Below are 18,989 nucleotides of genomic sequence, written 5' to 3'. Positions count from 1 at the left end.
GGAGGGTAGTCAGTCTCTAAGCTTCCTCACCCAGCCCTTCAAGTAGAAGTATTATGACACTAATTTCAAAGTAGAGGGCCTTTTAATTAGGTGTGCTTTTTAAAATCTGCCAGTACTGCTTTCAGTTAGCCAGAAGGAATGGAATGGTGTGTTAGGTAATGAAGGGTGGAGGGCCTTTAAATTATTAGGGTATAATCTTAAAACACAAACTTGCTAAACTGCCCATAATAACCATGTTTTTATCCACTACAAAAGTCAAATTAAGTACATTCCTGGCTTTATCTTCTCCATACAAATGAAATTAGGGCCTGAAAAATAATTGGAAGTTGTGCTAAGAAAACAAGGTGCAGTTTACAATGATAGCTAAGCTGTCTATGGGGGGAGGGGGGCATGAAAGAAAAGTGAAGTTACTAGATACTTTTCATTCTAGTTTTTAAGCACTCTTCAATGATGTGAACAGGAAAGAATAGAGAAACCAACCCGGTGGCTTGCCCTACAAATCTCTCACAAATAAGTTTATCACCTATTCTTCATTGTAAGGCAAGTCATTTTTACTTCAACAATATTCTGCCTAACCTATTGGCCTAACCTGTTGGCTAAAGTTACATAGATCTATATTAAATGTAAAACATTTATATGCCAATGTTCTCCTAATCATGATCCTTCATTAAATAAATAGGAGGGCCATTTTCATCACCAGAGGAAGCTGTGAACCAGGTCAAATAATTACATCTACATAGAATATGTTTTAAAGAATGGTGTTGAAGAATGGTTGAACTTACCAATGGAGGCATCATACCCTTGCTAGAAGGGGGGATAACTACTCGAAGGTCTGGTTTTCGATTGTTCATTCCAAGGTTTCCACCTCCAGGAGGAGGGGGAGATTTTGTAGGCATTACTTTGCCTAAACTACTTCCCCCAGTAGATACTAACAGATTTGGAGATGCTCTTGAGTTTACAAAGCCATTCCCTAGAAAATAAAAATATTAATCAATACAATGAGCAGAAATGGATATTAAAATAGCAAAGATACAAAAACAACTCATAAAAGAAAAACCAGTATCTTTTGACATTTAGAAGAACTGAAGGAAAATGAATATCAAAAAGAGCTCATATAACTTCAATGTATGTGTAGATGTTTAAGACTAGTGCTCCTTATCACATAGTTATATGAATCACAAAACAATTCAGTATATTGAACAATATTTATCATAGTGAGCTCGAGATCTTGGAAAAGTTCCCAAGAGGTGAATGAGTTTAGACCTCAAATACTTCACAATAAAAATGTCTTTACTAATGGACAACAGCTCTTCTTGCTACATAATGAAAAAGGTTGTTATTCACATAGCGCTTTAAAGGTTACAATATACTTCATTTGTGTTCTTAACTGATATTCATAATTGTGCTGCGGGATAAGTACTATAGACAGTCTTTGTCTTACATAAATTCACATTACATAAATTTGACCTTATGTAAAGAATTCTGAAAGAAATCTGAATCAGGATTCTGAATGAAGATCTGATTGAGCAGCAAAGATCGCAGGAGAAAGGGAAGCTTTGGAACCTGAGGTCAAACCAAAAAGTTTCACAACAAAACAACTGGCAGAAGCACTTCATGGGAGTGAATTTTTTTTTCTTTTATTGAAAAGACATATCCAAATACTTCAAGATTTTTAAAAACTCAAAGACTAATTGAGGATAATAGTGCTTGCTATCATCAGATATACGAGGAAAAAAAGAGAGCTGCTGTCCAAACATTGCTATGATTCTGGTAACTGGGATCCTCTCTTGCTTACTGGCCCAACCCTCCACCCTAAAATCAACAAGACTATCTTAGAGAAGGAAAAGATGAGAATTTAAAGAGGCCACACAACTCACAGAGCACAAATACACACATAAAGCAAGGATCCTCCCTAGAATTCTTAATAAGTAGACAACAGCATGGTCTAATCAAAAGATCAATGTATTTAGAGGGAGTTTTTATATTCAGCTAAATTTGTCTGAAATAATCCTTTTAAAAAATTTTAAACCCAGCCACAACCCAGTGGCCACTTTCTACTTGTAATCTTGTGCAAACCCACTTTTATCTTTCTAGACAAAGCATTCTTAACCTTTTTTGTGCCATGAACCCCTCTGACAGTCTGATGAAGTCTATGGACCACTTCTCAGGATGTTTTTATTTATTTTCAAAAACTTTGTTTTTAGTTGTCAGCATTGACTTCCATCCTCCCTCCTCCCTAAGACAGCATGCAATCTGATAAAGGCTATAAATGTATGATCAGTAAAAACATATGAAATGTTCGTGTTTTTGAAGACCTGAGTTTAAATTCGGCCTCAGACATTTACTAGCTATGTGATCCTGAGCAAGTGACTTAACCTTTGTTTGCCTCAGTTTCCTTCTCTGTAAAATGGGGATAATATCAGCACCTACCTCCCAAGGTCGCTGTCAAGATCAAACAAGATAATAATTGTAAAATGCTTAGCCTGAAGGTTGGCACATAGTAGGCACTATATAAATGTTAGCTGGTAGTAGTGGTAGTAGGAGGAGGAGGAGGAGGAAGAATAGTAGTAGTAGTAGTTATAAATTTACTGTGTGTGAAATTTCCTTTTAATAGTTTACAGGGCCTATCTACTCTGAATATTATATTATTATCCTATTCTGAATAGTCCCTTGTGTCCAATTCTACTACAGTAAGTAAAGTTTAATTCAAAATCACTGAAAATTACAAAAAGACAAAGCTATGGTATTAACAATTTATTTTGCTTAAGCAAAAGCTTGGTGCTTATAAACAAAGTCTATCAAGAATGAATATACCATTGTGTATAACAAACTGTAAAGCTCTTAGTGGGCTTTCTGTATTTCCCAGTAATAGTGCTTACCATACGAATATTAACCAAACAATAAGTTACCAATCGGTTAGTAGTACAAAGTGTGCATAATTAGTCAGTAAACATTTAAGTACCATTTGCAGAACATTATTAGAGGGAGAAAAGGGGATGTATAAGTCAAATAGGCACCCTTTTCTCTAGGAGTTTATCATTTACTTGGAAAATGGATAGAGACATGAAAATAAATAACATGTTTATAAAGCAACATATGAACAAAAGAAAGTAAACATAGTGCTGAGGAAATATAAAATATAGCAATTATCAAAGCCTGGCAGGACTAAACATGAAAGCCTTCCTAGAAATGATCTTTTGTGCAGCATTCTAAGAGAGGGCAGCGACAAGTTGGTTGATAGAAGGGAATGGAGCTTTTTAGTAAAAAATGATGAAGGGCAGGAATGAACAAATCATGAGTGGGTGATGGTAAACAGATTAGGTCAGTTGGGATAGAGATTTCATGTTGGGGGGCGATGAACAGATAAGCAATTAGATTAGTGAAAGAAAGTTGGAAGAGGTTATATATTTAGTATGATACATCAGTCTACTTTTTCTGTTTTCTTAACGATGCAAGACAACATATGGATCTATGAGCAATATTACAGCAAGGACAAAAAATTAACCTTAATGGCTCACATTTAAACATTGCTTTAATATTTAATAAAGGTTTTTTTTTTGTTTTGCTTTCCATACTGAAAGAAGTCAGTCAAGTCTGAAATTCAAATTCCTGGCTTTGTACCACAATTGATTTTGTACAATTTGTACCACATCTCTCCTGTTAGGTTGGTTAACATGACAAAACAGGAAAATGACAAATGCTGGAGAGGATGTGGGAAAATTGGAACATTGTTACATTGTTGGTAGAGTTGTGAACTGATCCAGCCATTCTGGAGAGCAATTTGGAACTATGCCCAAAGGGCTATAAAAATGTGCATACCCTTTGACCCAGCAATACCACTTCTAGGGCTGTATCCCAGAGAGATCACACAAATGGGAAATGGACCGGTATGTACAAAAATATTTATAGCAGCTCTTTCTGTGGTGGCAAAGAACAGGAAATCAAGGGGATGCCCATCAATTGGGGAATGGCTGAACAAGTTGTGGTATATGAATGTAATGGAATACTATTGTGCTATAAGAAATGAGTAGCAGATCGACTTCATTACAACCTGGAAAGACTTATAGAACTGATGCTGAGTGAAGGAAGCAGAACCAGGAGATCATTATACATGATTACAGAAACATGGTATCTGTAAGGACTAACTTTCACAGACTTGGCTCCTCTCATCAATGCAAGGTTCAAAGACAGCTCCAAAAGATTCATGATGAAAAAAGCTATGCACATCCAGCGAAAGAATTATGAAGTCTGAATGTAGACTGAGGCAAACTATTTGCTCTCTCTTTTTTTCCTTCTTTTTTGGTTTTGTTTCTTTTTTCTCATAATTCATTCCATTAGTTATAATTCTTTACAACTGGACTATTATGTAAATAAGTTCAATGTGAAGGTATATGTAGAGCCTGCATTGGTTACATGCCATCTTGGGGGGGGAGGGAGAGAAAATTTGGAACCCCAAAACTTGTGGAACTGAGTGTTGTAAATTACAAATAAAAAATTTATTTTTTAAAAATGCTCTAAATCAGGGCCGCCCAAAATGTGGACCGCAGTGAGATTTATGTGGCCAGCCTACAAGCATAGAAATTTACATACATGCTTTAGTAAAGGAAGCCCAGCTACCCCAGAACTCTCACTGAAGTGGCAAATCAAACTATATTGTCTATTGTTTCAATAAAAACCTAAGGTTGGACAGCCCTGCTCTAAACCACCACTGATTTAGAGAAACGCAAATTAAAATAACTCTGAGGTACTACCTCTCATATGTCAGATCAGCGAACATGACAGAAAAGGAAAATGATAAATGTTGGAGGGGATGTGGGAAACTGGGACACTAATGCATTGCTGGTGGAATTGTGAACTGATCCAATCATTCTGGAGAGCAACTTGGAACTATGGCAAAAGGTCTATAAAACTGCACACCCTTGGCTCCAGCAATACCCATTGCTAGATTTATATTCCAACGAGATTAAAGGAAAAAAAAAGAGGGAAGAGAATCTACCTCTACAAAAATATTTATGGCAGTTCTTTTTGTGGTAGCTAAGCATCGGGAATTGAGGGGATGCCCATCAGCTGGGGAATGGCTGAACAAGTTGTAGTATATGGTTGGAATGGAATATTATTGTGCTGTAAGAAATGACAAGTAGTGATTTCATAAAAACCTGCACTTACATGAACTGATACCAAGTGAAGTGAGCAGAACCAGAAGAACACTGTACACAGGAATAGCAATATTGTACAATGAAGAATTGTGAATGACTTAACTATTCTCAATACAATGATCCAATACAAGCCCAAAAGAATCATGATGAAAAATGCTATCCGCCTCCACAGACAGAACTGATGTCTGAATACAGACTGAAACCTACTTTTTCCCTTCCTTCCTTCCTTCTTTCCTTATTGAACAAAAGGACTAAGATGGGAAACTGTTTTATAAGACTGCACATATATAACCTTTATCAGATTGATTACCATCTCAGGGAAGGTGGAGGAGAGGGAGGGAAGGATAGAATTTAGGACTCAAGAATTTTAAAAATTACATGTAACTGGGGAAAAAATAAAATGTTTAATTTTTTTAATCTACCTATTTTATTCTGCTTATTCTTCAATCTCCAACTGCTTTTCAGACAAGTTGCACAGGATGTCCAGTAGACATTTTAAACTAAACATCCAAAAGTGAACTTGATTATCTTCCTTCCTAAACCCTTTGCTTCTCCTTCCTTTCCTATTACCATACAGGGCAATGATATCCTCCAAGTCCCTCAGGCTCCCAACAAAGGAGTCATCGTGCACTCCTTACTATCTTTTACCACCCTACCTCCCAATATCCAAGCTGTTGCCAAGATTTCTCAATTTCACCTTTGCAACACAGACTGGATGTGCCTCCTATCCTCTGATGTTGCCACTACTCTAGTGCAGGACTTTATCAACTCATGCCTGAATGACTGAAATGGCTGCTGGTGGGTCTGCCTACCTCAAGTGTCTCCCCACTCCAAACTATCCTCCCTTCAGCCAGCAAAGTGGTTTTTCAAAAGTACAGGCCTGACCATATCACTCTACTATTCAATAAATTCCAGGGGCTCCCTATTGCCTCCAGAACAAAATACAAAATCCTCTGTTTGGCATTCACAGTCCTTTGTAGCTCAGCTCCCACCTATTTTTCTAGTCTTCCTACACCTTCCACCTCTCTCTGTATTCACTTCCTGGCTGTTCCCATGAAGATGCTCCATTTCTCTACTCAGTGCATTCCCTCTGGCTGTCTTCAGGCCTGGAATTCTTTCTTCCTTGACTTCACCGGCTTCTTTTCAGTCACAACTAAAATCTCATCTTCTATAGAAAGTCTTTCCCAACCTCTCTTAACAGTGCCTTCCCTCCCTTAATTATTTCCCCTTTATCCTGTATATAGCTGGGTTGTGCTGGTAGGCTCCTTGAGAGCAGGGACTCTTTTGCTTCTTCTTTTTTAAATCTCTAATGCTTAGCACTGTGCCTGGCACAGAGCAGGTGCTTGATGAATGTTTACTGATGGATTTTAGTGATGGTACAGCTGAGATTAGATAACACAAATTTGAAGTATACTCAATCACCACAGTTTCATGCTATTCTCCAGCTCAATTCAGCAGCAGGCAAATAGGAGTGAAGGAAATAATAGATGGTGGGAACTTTATTTCAGTTCTTAAAAATAGTTAATGTAAAATACAAGGAGATAAATGGGTGAAAAGCATAGTTTGTGAATTCTATAGTTCAGCTAAGAAGAGGCTAAAAAACTATTTAGTTTTAGGGAGAAAAAAGCTGTTGAAAACACAGCTATGTGAATACTTTATCACAATGGGAAAAGATATCTGCATTATGGAACTAAGAAACTGAAAAATTATTAAGATAACATGGCATGCTGATAAGCTTGTATGACTGTCATCTCTAGTAACTGCAGAATCACAGAATTTAGGGTTGGGACGGACCTCGATGGCCATCTAGTGAAACTTACGACTGAAAGAAATCTACACTATACAATACCTGACAAGTGGCCATCTAGTCTCTACTTGTGTTCTCCAATGAAGGAGAACCATAGCTCCTTTGGGAGTTCATTTCATTTTTGAACAGCTCTAATTGCTATGAAGTTCCCCTTGAGATCAAGGTTAAATTTGGCTCTTTAAGTTCTAACTCTTGCTCCTGGTTCTGTCCTCTGGGACCAAACAGAAAACCCAATACCTCTTCAATATGACAGCCCTTCAGATACCTGAACACAGCTATCACCCTGACACTTTAATGCACCGCCTCTTCTACAAGCTAAACTCCAGCTCCTTCAAACTACCCTCCTATAACACGGACTATTAAGACCCTTCACCATCCTGGTTCCCTTCCTTTAAAGTGAAGCACCTAGGGCTGAACACAATACTCTAAAAGTGGTCCAATCAAAGTGCTGTTAAGAAGGGCTATCAGTACCGTCCTCACTCCTCCTGTAAGTAAGCTATGCCTCTCAATGAAGTCCAAGATTGCATTAACATTTTTGGCTGCTCTATCATACTGCTAACACATACAAAGCTTGCAATACCTATTAAAACTTCCAGATCTTTTGTGCTTGTTCCACCAGGATTTTTAGCTTTAGGTCTGAATATGTATAAAGGAGGACAATAACAGGTGAGCTTACATCTGGGATGTCATTTTCTACCTTCTTCATTTCCCCAGCTTCCATGAAGACTCAGTTTCTTAACTACTGGGGCTAACTTGTAATTTCAACAGTTCTTTGCTCCTACTTAATTCTTATCCCTTTTCCTTGTAATGCATAGTACAACTCTCAATGACCCATCTTATCATATTAAGCAATCAGTTTCCACTTTGGGGCATAATGAACTAACTTTAAGATAATGTCCTGCATTCTCTTTTCATGGGTTTGCGTAGTTTTTCTGTTAAGACTGGCCAGTTTCTCTTTTCCACACAACTACACACATAGTCATTTCTTGTAGCCCTTATTAGATTGTACTGACAGCCTTCAGAAAACATTTCATGTTTTTAATAGTGCCACTAAAACAATAACCTACTCACAATTGCACCTCCTGGGAGAATATCTCATCTAGTGGCAAGACAGAGGGATTTAAAATAATTTGCATGCCAAGGGATTATGCTACAGTATGTTTAGTACACAATTAAAAAAAAAAACAACTACCTTTACTCCTCCTTCATCATCTTCCTCCCAATCCCCAGGGAAAAAAGGACTAAGAACTGCAGTATCACAGGTCTATATAACTGTATCAGAACTTTTAAAAGAATAATTGTTCCTCTTAATATTAAATATTGAGGTCATATCCATGCTTAATACATATTTGCTCACAACAATTATATAATTCTATTTTCTATAGGAGATTATTCACTTAATTTGCATTCAAATCAAAAGGACAAAGAAATAACCTGCCTGTCACTCTCTAAAAGAACTTCAAGATAATGCAAAGGAACACATTTACATTTAAAATATTGCTGTCTAAAGAGGCTTTTGCACTTCTACATGTTTCTCAGATAGATATACTCAGAAAAATCAAATTATAAATAGAGTGAAAGGGGAGCTAAAAGCATTGTATTTTTTAATGTAAGGTCAAGAACTAGAAGTAGATAATGATTTCAGGGTGATGTAAGTATCTGGCAACTTGCCATACTCAATTTATAATCATCTTCAAAATACCATTTGTTATTCTGTACAGCATAGAGCAATATGCTTTTGGCAAACTTTTTAAATTCTAATTAATTTCTTTAAAGGCCAAAATGACAAAAAATAAGACATTAATAAAATGCAGATAATTTGCATAGGTTGCTGACATAATTTTGATTTTATACTAATTATAACTGGTATGTAATTAATTTTCAAATGTAAAAAAGATGTTTAACACTTTCATATCTTATGTTTGGAAAAAATAGTATATTTTCAAAATAAATGAACAAATTTTACAGTGGTAAAACTGTTTTTTAGTTGTGATAATTTATTATAGTAACAAAAGTGACAACAATCATCTTTAGCAAATCACAAATGAATGCCTTCAGAAAATTAATGCAGCGAATCTCATTTATTGTTCTACAGCTACAAGACATAACATTCAATTCAGTCTAGCTCATATTTAGGTATATAAATCACATCAACTGAAGCAATGCATTCTCTGGCTGGAAAGAACTCTTATGTTTTTATTACTACTATTCTAAGAATAATTTGTAGTCAATGATGTCATTAATCTTTTCTGTGATTTCATTTTAGGAACTGAATGGATGGGCAGATTTTAAATGATACTCTGAAAAACAATTCATTCAATTTAAGGTTAAGGAATCATTTTATCATCAATATATGAAATTTTTGCCAATAAATCTGTATGCTGTATTGTTGAAAAAAAGCAAAAATACATTTAAAAAGCATAGTCTTAAAAGTATATTCATTTGTAGAACAAAATTATAGTTTAGGCTTTTGAGGTAAAACTATTGATAATCTGGGAGTTCTGAAATAAATTAATATGGAATGGCCATACCTGATAACAGAAACATTAAAATGAATAATGTTTGGATGATTTTTTTATTAGCACTAAAGATTCATTGTAAGCCCCCTTGTGGTTCACAATCTAAGACAAAAAAATACTGATAACAATTAAGCAAAAGAATGGCATACAGTTAACCAACAAGTATCTACTAGGAACCTACTCTGTGCCAGTCACTGTGTAGGCCAGGGGGATACAAATATAAAAAATAAAACTATCTCTACTCAACACTTGGTTAAGACTGTAAAGCATTAATATCAAATATATGTCAAGGTTAAATGCAATTTGTGGAAGAAAGCAGGGTTAAGTTCATAACTGGAGTAAAGATTAGAGGAGTCTAAAACAGCTGTAGGAATATCAAATTTAAGTGGGTCACAGGCTTTCAAATAACTGTTAAATTCCTCCTTGAAATTTTCCTCTCTTGAACCAACAATACTTCTTCCTAACTCTTAATGCTTTATATCTGTTATGAATATTCTTTCTCTGGATGTCCCATAAGAATTCATCAATGGTTCAAGTTTTTCAGGTAGATCTTCAAAGAGCCAACAAACCACAGTAAACATAGTCTCTCCTCAAAAACTTCTTAGTTGTGTCACCCCAAGCAAGTAAATCAACCTCTTTCTGACAGTTTCCTCATCTATAAATGGTGATATGATACCTAACTCACAGGACTGTTGTAAAGATCATATAATAATGTAAACTGTTCTGCAACCCTTAAAGTGCCACATAAATGTTAGCTGGCATCATCATCATCATTATTGTGCTATAAGACATAATAGGTTCCCATTGCTTCAAATCTTACATATATATATATATATCTCCATCTTTGACTTCTTTTCTGAGTTTTCAATGCACTTTCTCAGCTACTTGCTGATTGTTTCAGAACTCAGTATGTCTAAAAAGGAACTCAATTTGTGCCCCTTTCAAAACACATACAGACTTCCTTCTCCTGGGTTCTCTATTGTTGTTACTTTTAATCACTGTCACTAATAATAATAGTTGTTATGTTTAAAATACCTCCCCAACTCACCAGATAGAATGCAAATTCCTTAAGACCAAAGGAATTGCTCTCTTCAAAGTTACCAATGATCTCTTAGTTGCCAAATCCAGTGGCCTTTTCTCAATCCTCATTCTCCTTGATCTCTGTGCAGCCTTGGACACTGCTGATCACTCTTCCCTGATACTCTCTTCTTTCTAGGTTTTTGGATAGCCCTCTCTCCTGGTTTTCTTCCTACCTGACTGCTTGGTTCTACATCTATTTTGCTGGTTCCTCCTCCAGATCATGGCCTCTAACAGTAGGTGTCCCTCAGGATTCTGTCCTGGACCCTCTTCTTCCACCATACTACTTTACTTAGTGATCTCATCAGCTTCCATAGATTTAATTACCACCTCTATGCTGATGATTCTCAGATCTATCTTTCCTACCTGATCTCTCTGCTAAGCTCTAATCTCACATCTCCAACTGCCTTTCAGACACCTCGAACTAGACATCCAGTGGACATCTTAAACATCCAAAACAGAGTTTATTATCCTTCCCACTAACCTCCCTCCCCGCCAGTCCCACCCCAGGGCACTCTTCCCTATTATTGTAGAGGTCAATACCATCCTACCAGTCCCTCAGGCTCTCAATCTAAGAGTTACCTGGAATCTTTGCCATCTCATCCTCTCCCTACCCTCCCAATCCAATCTTTTGCAAAGGCCTAATGATTTCACCTTTGCAACAACTCTTGAATATGCCTCCTTCTCTCCTCTGACACTGCCACAACTCTGGTACAGGCCCTCATCACATCACACCCTGATTACTGCAATAGTCTGCCAGTGGACCTGTCTGCCTCAAGTTTCTCCTCATTCCAACCCATTCTCCATTCATCCATTAAGCGATTTTTCCTAAATCATGTCACCTCGCCCCTCCTATTCCCCCTATAAACTCCAGTGGCTTCTTATTGCCACTGGAACAAACACCAAATGCTCTGTTTTGCATTTAAAGCCCTTCGTAAGCTCAGAGTAATGATACTTGACACCTCACTCTCCCTCACACCACATATCTAATCAGTCACCAAAACTTATCTTGCCCCAACATCTTTGACAACCATTTACCTCTCTACTCACATGACCACCTTATACTTGAGGCCGTCATTACCACTCCCCCAACAATAGTGTCCTAATTGGTGTCCTTCCTCAAGTCTCTTCCCTCTAGTCTCTCTGTCACACAATCGCCTTTTTTTTGGCAAGGCAATTGGGGTTAAGTGACTTGCCCAAGGTCACACAGCTACTACATGTGTCAAGTGTCTGAGGCTGGATTTGAACTCAGGTCCTCCTGACTCCAGGGCTGGTACTCTACTCACTGCGCCACCTAGCTGCCCCACTGTCACACAACTGCCAAAGTGATTTTCCTAAAATACAACTCCGACAATGTCACTCCTCCTCTGCTCGATAAACTCTAGTGGCTCTCTAATATCTTTAGATTCAAATACGAATTCTACTGTTGGGCATTCTGAATCCTCACAAGTTGGATCCAACCTAATTTGCAGGTGTACTTGCACCTGCACTTCCCAATCATGCACTCTTTGATCCTGCTGAACTGGCTTTGCTTCCTTCACCCAGAACACTGTCTTTGTTTCCCATGCCTGGAAAGTCTTTGATCCTTCTACTTGCCTCTTGGAATCTCTAGATTTCTTCAAAGTTCAGCTCAAGTACCACTTGCTATGTGAAGTCTTTAATGATCTTTTCAGCAGCTAGTGCCTGGTATTTATTTTGTATGTACATGTTGAACAGCAACATGTCATTTCCTCAATAGAATGTAATTGCCTTAAGGGTAAAGGTTATTTCATTTTTCTTCCTGTAGGCCTAGTATTGTTAATTGATTGGGCATTTATGATATATTGGCTTGTTTGCACATGCTGTTCAAATTTTTCTCAAAATTTCTGTCTGTCTTCAAGGTTCATTTCGAGCAACACTTCCTCCATGAAGTCGTCTACTAACACTTCCTCCCCTGCCCCGCCTTAGTTCACTTTCACTCAACTCACCTTGCATTATATTTAAATTTGTACATGCTGTATCTCCCCCCCCCCCCCCGTAGCAGGTGTGTTTCTTGAGAGTAGGGGCTATTTTTTGTGTTTGCATCACTAGTGGCTAGTATGAATGAAAAAAAAATTGATAAGCACTTGCTATGTGCAAAGCACTGTGCTAAGTGATGAAACATAAAAGCTGAGAGACCCTCCTCCCAAAGAGCTCCTATTATACTGGGACAGGCCAAACACATATAGGATTCAGCACCAAATCAGATGTAAAGACTCTAATGGTCCCAAAGGTGCAGTCACAAAACAGATAATCATACGTCTTTACTGTCATTTCCAGGGAAGGCCACCCTGGAGGGGAGAAGTAAGCACTAACGTCACTCCCCACCACTACGCTCCAGAGAGAGGGAGAGGGAAGCACTAACATTTAGGGACTCTTGGTCTCACTTGGCTGTCAGTGACAATTGGTCAGCGCTGGTGAAGGTAGTGGTGGGGAGGAAGATGAACCTTCACATAGGAACTGCTTCCCTCAATGATAACTGTAAGGCCAAGCTGGAGGTGGGGCTGGTGGTCTGGGTGGCATTGCTATTTCCAGGGCTCCTAGTCTCAGTGTCCTCGGATATCTCCCTTTAGGATAAGAGCAGAGGTGGTGCCACTGATCTGATACAACTGGCGAAAGCTGCCTCTTGTCTCTGTCTTAGGGTGCCCTTGGCACTTCAGTTAGGTTGGTTTGTCTAAAACATCCTGCAAGTAGGAGAAAAAATAAATTTGCTGGCAAATTTTGCCTGTTATTACTATGTGCATCATAAATTTTAGGTTCAATGAAATCTAAAATGGCTTAGAAATATTAATGACCCAATTTATTTTTGCAATTCTAATAACAATAATATTAGAAAATAACATTCTGATAGATTTCCATTTCAGGGATGGAGAGTTAAGCAGAGAGAAGCTAAGTAATTACACCACAGGTCTATGGAGTAGAGGTGATTTGAACTGAAGTATTTCTGAATATTCATTTATTGTCTTTAACTTTACATTCATTATATTTCTCTTTCTTAAGGTTTACCACCAATCTTAATTGCTACTAGTTCAAATTCTGTCATTAAATTTGCCTAGAACCAATAGTTCTGCTTTCAACTTAAACATATGATCTAATTGCATTGCAAATTAGTATTGCTATTAGTAATTAGCATTTGTCAATCAATAATCCTCACTATAGTAATTCAACATGTATATCTTTTCTATCAATCTCTTCCTCCTAACTTTAATATTTCTGACCATCATACCACTGTCGTCCCAAGCACTCAGGCTTAGAACTTTGGTGTCATTTTTGACTCTTCCCTTCTCCCATGTCTCATGCATCATTTTCTTTACATTTTCACTGTCACCATCCTGGTCCAGCCTTTCCTTAACTTCTTCCTGGGCTACTGCAACAACCTTATAACTGGTTCCTTGCCTAGTTTCTCCTTCTTCCAGTTAATACAATGTAGCATGTTAGATTAACTGTTCAAAAGCATAGCTCTGATTATTTCATTATCCCGTTTAAAAAACATCAATGGTTGCTTACTGATAGCAAAATTAAACACGTATTTGTTAGCATGGCATTCAAGACCCCCACAGTCTGGCCCCAATCTACTTTCTTAGCCTTATTTCCCAGAAATCTTTTTGATAATACCCTATACTTCACTCCAACCTAATCAGTTCTTTGCATTTTTCTAGTTCTGTGCCTTTGCTGATGGCTAGGTTTTCTATCTAAAATATCCCTCATTTCTGCCTGACAAAGATTCTTCCAATTCTTCCTTTCAGGCCCAGATCAAATATCTTTTCCTCCATGGAACATTCCCTGAATCCTGATCTCCAGATGTGATCTTTCTTATTTATTTCAGTCTCACTTAAGGCTCATATTTCTTTTTAAAGCTGTAGTATAGTGAAAAGACTCTTGGACCAAGGAGGTCTAGGTTCAAATCCTAGCTCTGACTTAACTACCTAATGGACTTGGGCAAACAACCTCATATGCTGAATTTATTTTTCTTATCTCTAAAATAAGAAAAAAATACCAATATACCAACATATAAGGAACAAATAAGAGAATGCTTAAGTATTTTTTTTAAACTTAGAAACATTTTACAAATGTCAACCACTAAAACAAATTTTTATTTAACTTTTTTCTATGGAAATCTTACATTATCTATGTTTCCAATGTATCCCCATTCCCTTCCCACCCCGACGGCCATCCCTTAAAACAAATAACAAAAGAAAAAAAAAGAATTTAAGCAAAACTAAAAAAACTTATTGAAAAAGTATGACATATGTCTTATTTCATACTCATAGTCCACCACCTCTGCAAGAAGGGAAGATATGCCTTGTCTTTTGGGTCCAAGCTTGGGAAATGCCAGCTTTTTTTTTTAATGTTATACTATAGATACACTGCTTATCTTTCCACTACACTATAAAATCCTATGGAACAGATGTTAGTGGCTTTAATTCAAATTCACTTCTTGCACCTTGGTACCTTATTATTGCTCAGTGTTTATTGAATGTAATCTAGTAATATAGTGGCTCACACATCCGTGTGTGCGCGTTCGCACGTGCGTATTTGTAGAGGAATATTGAATTTTCATTGAAAACACAGAAACTGAGTCACTCTGTGCTTGGCAAGTTTTAGTAAAAAAATTTTTTTAAAAACCCAAAGCATTTATATACATAGTAAAGGTGTTCCTTGCAAAATTCAGGATTTCTAAAAATACAATTGGAAATAAAGCCCTAAAAGTTGCCTATGGAAACAAAGTAATTTTGTTGAACCACAACCCAAACATCAAAAATTTTAAATTAGGAATGAGGTCTCTTTGTAATTTCCCATCCAAAATACAAAAAGGTATCTCCAAATGACAGACAAAAATAAGAGTTGTTAAAATGGCCAAAAGTCACATTCCTTAATAAGAATTCACATCTTGGTTCTTTTTTACTTACAAAATTACAAAGATTTTTATTAAGAAAAAATGTTTTAAAATTCTTTTTCATTTAAACACATTCAGTTCTGAGATTTCTTAAGCCTGGAATATATACCAATTTTAAAAGAAATCATCTTCATGCATTTTAAAAACTACTTATTTAGTTCTTAACAAGATGATTTCTATGGAATATAAGTGCTCTCAGTCTAAATAACGTTAATTAAAGATAGATTTACTTGGAAAGTAGAAATACATATGCACCATCAGGGTCAAGAATACAGCACAACAGGGAGATGTTAATAGGCAGAATGGAAGTCTAACTTATACATTTTTATTTTCATATATATTTCACATATATTCAACAAATTCTATACTGAGTGGAGGGCATGAAGAATGAAAAAGGACATAGAGAAAAACAGAATGAACAATGGAAAAATGGGACCAAGCGCTATACTAGCCTCAGGCTATAGCAACTGAAATGAAAAAAATAAAAAAAATTTATGAGCACCTGCTATAGAGACCCCAGCAGTCAAGTATAGCTCTATCATTTTACAGATGAAGAAACTGAGACCTAGAGGTTATGACTTGACCACTACACAGTTATTAAGAGTCTAAGAGAATTATTTCCCATTTATTTTTATTCTGAACTTAAAAAACATTAAATAAAATGAGTATTTTCACATATAGGAAAAAAAGGAATCACTATATATAAAATAGTGCCTCTCCATTAAGTAGAACTCGCTTTTCTTTTTAGGTGAGAAATTCAATATGTAACTTTTTAAAAATAAATTTTCAGTATCTTTGTTTTTATACTGCCTAGATTTCCTATTGTATTCCTCCTCCATAACTTCTCAGAGAGTAACTCCTCATAATAAAGATTTTTCTTAAAAAAAAAAAAAGAAAAAATTAGCAGAACTGATTAATACATCAAAAAGGAAGGGTGAGAAGGTAACAAGTATATATTAAAATGTCATTGCACTGAGCACTTTAAAGATATTATCTCATCTCATCCTAACAATAACCCTGGGAGGTATTATCTCCATTTTAGAGTTGAGAAAACTGAGGCAGACAGATTAAGTGACTAAGGTCAGTTTTTAACTCAGGTCTCCTGACTCCAGTCCTAGAACTATATTTAGAGTGCTACCTAACAATCAGACAGTATTTGTAACGTTTCACATGTACAATCCTTCTATCCCCTCTTCCCGTCCTCTACAAAGCAGTGTTATTAGACCCATCATAAAGTCCCCATATTTCATTATAGAATCTCTCTCCTCCCATGGGAATGTTCTTCAGTGGGACCCTTTCCTCCAACTGAGTCAAAATCATCACCTTTCTTTTCGATTTCAGTACCTCTTATTGTTACCTAACCCAATCTACTATAGTCCCTCTACTTCCTGAGAGACCACAGTTAATATCATCTCTTATTTGTTTACTTGACTAGGATACATCACACATTCCTCTCTCTATTCTATTTCTCCTTTTATGCACCCTTCCATTTTGCTCTTCAATACGACAAAATATACTGACTTTGCTATGGGGAGGGTAGGTTTAAGGTGTTCAGTTCATATTGTTTCAGATCTGTTCTTCCATCATCACCTTCTCCTATTTCTTTAAACGACACTTTCATCTTAACCCTTTTATGTACTTTAAGAAAGAAATCTCTTAACAGTGCCTTCTTTTTAAACCAACAGGTATCTTTCTCTAATTTTTTTCTTTTAATAATCTCTAGAGATGGGGTAACAATTTATTACGTTCTCCTTAGTAGTTTGTTTATTTCTTATGTTTCAGTTGTTAAGGATGACCATAAGTCAAAAAGTCTAATCTTATCTTTTTTTTTCAGGAATCCTTCAAATGCCTTATTTTTTATACTGAAGTTCACTCCACTTTTTTCATTGATCATTAGGCTTAGGTTTGCAGAGTACATCATGCTGGGTTACATCTTGAGCTCCTCTGCTTTTTGGAATATATTATTCCATTCCCTTCTGCAGTTTCTGATGGGTACATTAAGTCATCTGTTGTTCAAATTTTCTCTTCTTATATGTGAAGATCTTTTTCCCGATCACTTGCAAAAGTTATTGTCTGCCAAAGCAATTGTTAAATTTAAATACTATGTGTCTTGGAGTTTGCAACATATTTTTTTTTCCTAGTGGCAGTCTGTGGATTCATTTGATTGGTGCTTTATTTTCTATGTTTAAAAGTTATGAGTAGTTTTCTACTCATTATTTCTTGCATTACGGTGTTCAGGTTTTCTGACTTGCCATGTTACTCTGGGAGGGTTATGATCCTTAAGTTTTCTCTACATATCCTGTCTTCCAGATAAATGTGTTTTGTTTGTATAGTTTTTGTGTTGTTTTAGTGTTGTTGCTTTTTTCTTCTGTTTTTGAAGATTGTCCTTTACTTCAGTATATTGGTATTTATTCTCAATCTGTTTTTCTCTTTTTAACATCTTTTGAGAAATTCATCTTTGTGGATTCAAGTTTTTATATTTTGCTCATTTTTTCTGCTATGCAGACTACAGATTCTGTCATTCATTCCCTTCTTATTTCTTCTGAAGATTTTGAATGGCCTCTTGAACTGTTCTGGAACATACTGCTGCAGTTCCATGCTCTCTTGGAAAACCACAGGGTTCTGTGTTTTATCATGTGCCAGTTCATTTTTTTTAACTACATAGTAACACACTTCTTAAATAAAGTACACTGGAAATAAAGTTTTTTTAATGACACGAAAGATTTCCTTTGGTCAGATTTGTCATCACCTCTGTACTGACTGCACTCTCCTTTCCTGATCTTGACCCTCAACTCTATGCTGTCCTATTCTCAAGCAAATGATATACCAACAAGTATTTATTAAATGCTTACTATGTTGCTAGGCACTGTGCTGAGCACTCTTCCCTTGAATTCCTTGTCCCCTTATTCTAGTGCCAATTTTACCCTGTAAAGCTTCAACTTTGGATTATTCTCACCATCCTGTCTTTACTCCTCAAATGTTGGTGAATGAAACTGAAGAAAATCACAACACTGCATTGACTGGACTGACTACAAATTTATGTTTGTTGTTCTTTAGGCCTTTAGTTGTGTTTGACTCTTTGTGACCCCATATGTGATTTTTTTTTTTTAGCAAAGATAGTGGAGTGGTTCATCACTTCCTTCTCCAGCGGACTACGGCAAATAGAGGTTAAGTGACTTGCCTGGAGTCGCGCAGCTGGTGAGTGTCTGAGGCCAGATTTGAATTCAGGTCTTCCAGACTCCAGGCCCAGCACTCTATACACTGAACCATCTAATTACCTCCAACAAATTTATGTCACACAATTTTAAATGGGCTTTACTGGGACAAGTCAATTCTTTTATATATTATTCCTTAATTGACTCATAACTATCCAACTCACCACAGCGGCTTTTCCATACCTTTTAATCCCTCCTTAAGCCTCCTGTGGCTTCCCACGCCCCAACCCTCCCAGCTGAGAACCTGGTTTCATATTTTACTGAAAAAACTGAGGCAATTCACTAAGAGTTCCATTACAT

General features: G+C 36.6%; 1 protein-coding gene across 6 annotated transcripts in view; it reads right to left on the bottom strand.

The window, feature by feature from the left end:
* The window catches only part of MEF2A (myocyte enhancer factor 2A), a 241,816-nt gene that overhangs the window by 20,391 nt on the left and 202,436 nt on the right, over positions 1-18,989 (bottom strand). For all 6 annotated transcript variants that reach the window (XM_036734327.1, XM_036734325.1, XM_036734324.1 and 3 more), the window contains one exon: positions 783-970. In XM_036734327.1, the coding sequence (XP_036590222.1) occupies positions 783-970 (188 nt within the window). The remainder of the gene's footprint in view (positions 1-782; positions 971-18,989) is intronic.

This window comes from Trichosurus vulpecula, chromosome 8, assembly GCF_011100635.1.
Source record: "Trichosurus vulpecula isolate mTriVul1 chromosome 8, mTriVul1.pri, whole genome shotgun sequence".
Lineage (NCBI taxonomy): Eukaryota > Metazoa > Chordata > Mammalia > Diprotodontia > Phalangeridae > Trichosurus > Trichosurus vulpecula.
The sequence above is the reverse complement of the archived record's forward strand: the minus strand, read 5'-3'. Positions and strand labels throughout refer to the sequence as shown.